Below are 4,495 nucleotides of genomic sequence, written 5' to 3'. Positions count from 1 at the left end.
GCCTCCCAAAGTGCTGGGATTACAGGCTTGAGCCACCGCGCCCGGCCAATTTCTCTCTTGTTTGTCTTGAGGACTCTCTGTTTGATGAGCCACTGCCATCATTCTTTATCTCTTTAAGTACAGTTGCAGGCAGTTTTTATCGCTTGCCTTTTTTCCTGCTTTTCCACACACTGAAGATACCAGTTAGAATTATTTTAGTTTTCCTGTTCCTGGGATTGCTTCTGTGTGATCTAGAATCAGTCATTTACCTGTTCATCCTGGTTTTTCCTCGGACTTGGGGATCCTGGATTGTTCCTGTGGATGGATGAAGCATTTTGTTGTTTGATGTAGGGGCTAGAGAGGGCTCATCTCCAGCTCTCAGTGCGTTTCCCCAGGAGGCGTCTCCCAGGAAGAGAGGGTCCACAGTGGGCTGTGCATAAGGTAGTGGCAGTGGACCCCGCCCACTGTTCTCTGTGACTTCCCTGGACAGAGCTGCCTTTGCTTTGCTCCTCTGAGTCCCCTAGCAGGTGCCCCAAGCTCGTCCCCCTTTCCTAGATCCTTCCCCCAGACAAGGAGCCTGCCTTGTGCCTGTCGTTCCTCTCTGGGCGTGTGGCGCTGTCTCAGTCTGAGGTCAGTGCCTCTGCTGCTGGCTTGGTGTACGGGAGCAGGAGTGCTCGGACATTGGGACACTGTCCTCTGCCGGCCTTGGTAGCTGGCCCCTGCCCTGCGCTTCCCGCTGTCCATCCTGAACTTGCATGGCCACTGATCCTTTCAGATTTGCCTTTAAGTATTCTCTTCACTGTTAATTTAATGCCATCATCTTGCTACATTTTAGGGACTCCTCAAAATTCCTGGTCCACATACCTCACCGCCCCCCCTTTTATTTGAGCCAGTGCGTTACTGTGTCACCCAGGCTGGAGTGCAGTGGTGTGATCTCCCTATGTTGCCTAGGCTGGTCTTGAACCCCTGGGCTCAAGCAGTCCGCTCACCTCGGCCTCCCAAAGTGAGCCACTGCGCCCGGCCAGATACCCTTTGTTGGTGTTGTTTTGATTTGATTCTTATTCGGAGAAGTGGCTGTTTTCTCTTTCATTTCAGTAGGACCCTGAGCGGACAGTGGATACATTTGTTTTTCACCATTTTAAACTCAAAGGACTAAAGCTAAATAATGTCGTCTCCTCTGCTCATTTTCCACCCGCAGTAGTGAGACTGTCAGTGCCTGGGGCAACGCCTGGCGTGTAGGAATGGCTTCATCAGCACTGGCTGGCTGCCAAGCACATGGCAGTGAAGTGCTGTGTGCGAGGACCCTCCCCTAAAGCAAGAGCCTGTGTCCCTGTTGCCACTTCCCCTTCGGTCCCCGTAGAAGCAGAAAGGCACGTAGGTTCCACGACACAGACCCACCCACTGCAGCCACGTTAAAGACGCGTTCACACTGAAGCACCCGGCAGTGACGCTGGGCGAATGGTGATGGGCGGCTTATATTCTTTATAGTCTTCTGAACTTGGACAACAATTTACTTTTATAGTTGTGGAAAACTGTTTTGTTAAGCTCTGTTGGAATACAGTTTTGAGAGGAATCAATTTGTGCAGCTTAGTTCGGTACCCATGTTTGTTTCCCAGCGGTCACCTTTGTCCCTGTGTCCAAGGTGAGCGGGCAGGCAGAGGTGGATGACATCCTCGCAGCTGTCCGCCCGACCACACGCCTCGTGACCATCATGCTGGCCAACAATGAGACCGGCGTTGTCATGGTGAGTCAGCCTTTGTTTCTCTTTAAGGAGAGCTCCTGGGGAAGAACAGCGGCTTAGACTCATGGCGTTTCAGGTTTCCCAGCTCTGGCCTCTCCTGTTTCTCTGTTCACTTTGATAACATTTGGCCTGTGCTCACTACTCCTGATTTCTGTCATTCAGTTTTCATCAAATCGGAGCAACATACTCAACTGTTTCCTTTCCCCGTCAGCCTGTCCCTGAAATCAGTCAGCGCATTAAAGCCCTGAACCAGGAACGGGTGGCAACTGGGCTGCCTCCCATCCTCATGCACACAGATGCTGCACAGGCCTTGGGGAAGCAGCGCGTGGATGTGGAGGACCTGGGCGTGGACTTCCTTACCATCGTGGGCCACAAGGTACGTCTGCAGAGGCTTCCTCCCTCTGTGGGCAGAGTCTGCTGCTCAGGTGGCTGTTCACTCCTCCGTCCGTAAGCCTCACTGCCAGCTGTGAGCCAGGCCTTGGGGGCACTGCGAGGAGCAACACGGGATCCCTGTCCTCAGGAGCTTTAAGAGAGGAGCCCCACATGGCCAGCAGGCCAGGCTGAATGCCATGGCAGGGATGACGGGGGTGCCTAACCCACATAGGGCAGGGCGGGGTGGTAGACCAAGCTCGGGGAGGAGACGTCGAGAGACCAAGCTAGGGGAGGAGACGTCGAGATCTCAGGCAGAGTAAGGCAGGGGGTTCGGCCAGGCAGCGAGTGCCTCTGCAGCGGACAGAGCATATGCAGAGGGCGTGGGGTAGAAGATGTGGGGCCAGGAAATCGTTGCTTTCTCTAACGGGATTTCAGATGCGGCTCCTCAACAAAAACTTACCAGCTATCTTTAAGGTGGGAGTATGGGGGAAAGAGTTAACAGTGAAGACCCTTCTGAAAATTTTGCACATCTTTCTGGCAGCTTACCAGGTCCTGAGATATTTTTAGTACTCAATTTTGAAGCACAGTCCTCAGCTGGCTTCCAAAGGAGTATCTCTGGTGGCCTGACACTGTGGCACTCCAGAGTTCTGCATTGTGTCAGTTGGAAACATGGAATCATTTGCAGGAAAGGCTGCGGCCAACTGCTGGTTCCAACCCCTCTCTATTTATGCATTCTCTTTCTCTTTTTTTTTTAAACCGTGATCCATATGATTTGAGATCCTTGTCCAAATTCTATCACATGATGTGCGACGGGGGAGCTGCCCGCCACAGAGCTGGGCACGAGAGTCTAGCCCCTGCGCTGCCCCCTAGGTTGGGGTTCCACTCTGCCCCGAAGACTTTTGTGACTCTGCATGTCAAAAGGGGTGACACTCAGAGGCGCCCCAAGGAAGCACTGTGCATCGCAGAGCATTTCTCCTGTGTGCCTCTAAGCACTTAGCGTGTCTACAGAGTAGGTCCTTGGAAAGTTCTTGTTGAATAAATGACCAACTTTTCTTTCCAGTTTTATGGTCCCAGGATTGGCGCACTTTATGTACGAGGACTTGGCGAATTTACCCCTCTCTACCCTATGCTGTTTGGAGGTGGACAAGAACGGAATTTCAGGCCAGGGTAAGGCAGAAAGTTAACAAAGTCTCTGACCTACTGACCGTGTCATTTGCAGAGCAGTGACATTGTAAAGAAACATGGCGCCATTTCTCTGTGTCATGGAGGCTCTGTAGCAGTGTCCACACTGCTGCTGTCAGAACTGACTCCACTGACTGATTTCACACCGAGGACTTACAGGACCTGCAGTCTCTTTGGGAATAATTGAAAGCAATGAAGGAAATCTCTGTTTCTTTTAACTGCTCCAACGTATCCAATTCCCCTTGTAATTTTGGCCCAGCCCACTGAAGAGATAACTGTTGGACCCTTCATGGCTGAGGCCTGCTGCTGTTTAACTTCGGGGCCACACAGAAGCACCCTGGTCTCCTTTCTGATAGGTCCTGTGTCCCCTCTGGGTACAGTGACGTGAACTGGGAAATTAGTTGTCCCCACTATACCTTTTGTTAGAAGCTTGTTAACAAGAGGCAGAAACAGTAACAGCGTAGAGGTGGAGGTGGAGGAGGTGAGGTGAGTTCCCGAGTTTTCTTCTCACCTTACATATCCCACACTTAGTGCTGGAGAAGCTGGCAAACCTGAAATGCCAGTAAGGGCAGACACAAATTGCCTCAACCAAAGCCTGTCCGCTCTAGTCAGTGGAGCAGGAAAGGAATGACCTAGTAAGACAGAACACTTGTAGACAACACCTGCTTTACTCCAGCCAGATGCTACAGAGGATATTGTGTGGCCACGCCTATCCACGCCTGCAAAGATGGAGCGGGAAACCCAGACTTCCGCCAATACAGGCTGTAACAAGGCATCCCACACCGCCCCCGGGTGTGTCAAGAAGGCCAGGTAGAGAACCAGGACTTAGGCACCCCCACCATAGTGTCAGCAGAGACCATATAGGGATCTTGGACCCACACCTGTCAGTCACAGGGAGTGTCCTCCCATTGGGTGTCAACATCAGCCAAGTAAAAAATCTAGATGTTGACCAGGCATAGGCTCATGCCTGTAATCCCAGCACTTTGGGAGGCCGACGTGGGCAGATCACCTGGAGTCAGGAGTTTGAGACCAGCCTGGCCAAGATGGTGAAACCTTGTCTTTACTAAAAATATAGAAATTAGCCAGGTGTGGTGGTGCATGCCTGTAATCCCAGCTACTCAGGAAGTTGAGGCAGGAGAATTGCTTGAACCTGGGAGGCTGAGGTTGCAGTGAGCCGAGATGGTACCACTGTACCACTGTACTCCAGCCTGGGTGACAGAG

At 52.0% G+C, this 4,495-nt stretch overlaps 1 protein-coding gene across 2 annotated transcripts in view; it reads left to right on the top strand.

Annotated features, from left to right (window-relative positions):
* SCLY (selenocysteine lyase) overlaps positions 1–4,495 on the top strand; it is a 34,175-nt gene that overhangs the window by 14,919 nt on the left and 14,761 nt on the right. For both annotated transcript variants that reach the window (XM_011929590.1, XM_011929591.1), the window contains 3 exons: positions 1,596–1,723; positions 1,932–2,096; positions 3,153–3,259. In XM_011929590.1, the coding sequence (XP_011784980.1) occupies positions 1,596–1,723; positions 1,932–2,096; positions 3,153–3,259 (400 nt within the window). The remainder of the gene's footprint in view (positions 1–1,595; positions 1,724–1,931; positions 2,097–3,152; positions 3,260–4,495) is intronic.

Source organism: Colobus angolensis, unplaced genomic scaffold (genome assembly GCF_000951035.1).
Source record: "Colobus angolensis palliatus isolate OR3802 unplaced genomic scaffold, Cang.pa_1.0 Scaffold82, whole genome shotgun sequence".
In the NCBI taxonomy this organism is placed as follows: domain Eukaryota; kingdom Metazoa; phylum Chordata; class Mammalia; order Primates; family Cercopithecidae; genus Colobus; species Colobus angolensis.
The sequence above is the reverse complement of the archived record's forward strand: the minus strand, read 5'-3'. Positions and strand labels throughout refer to the sequence as shown.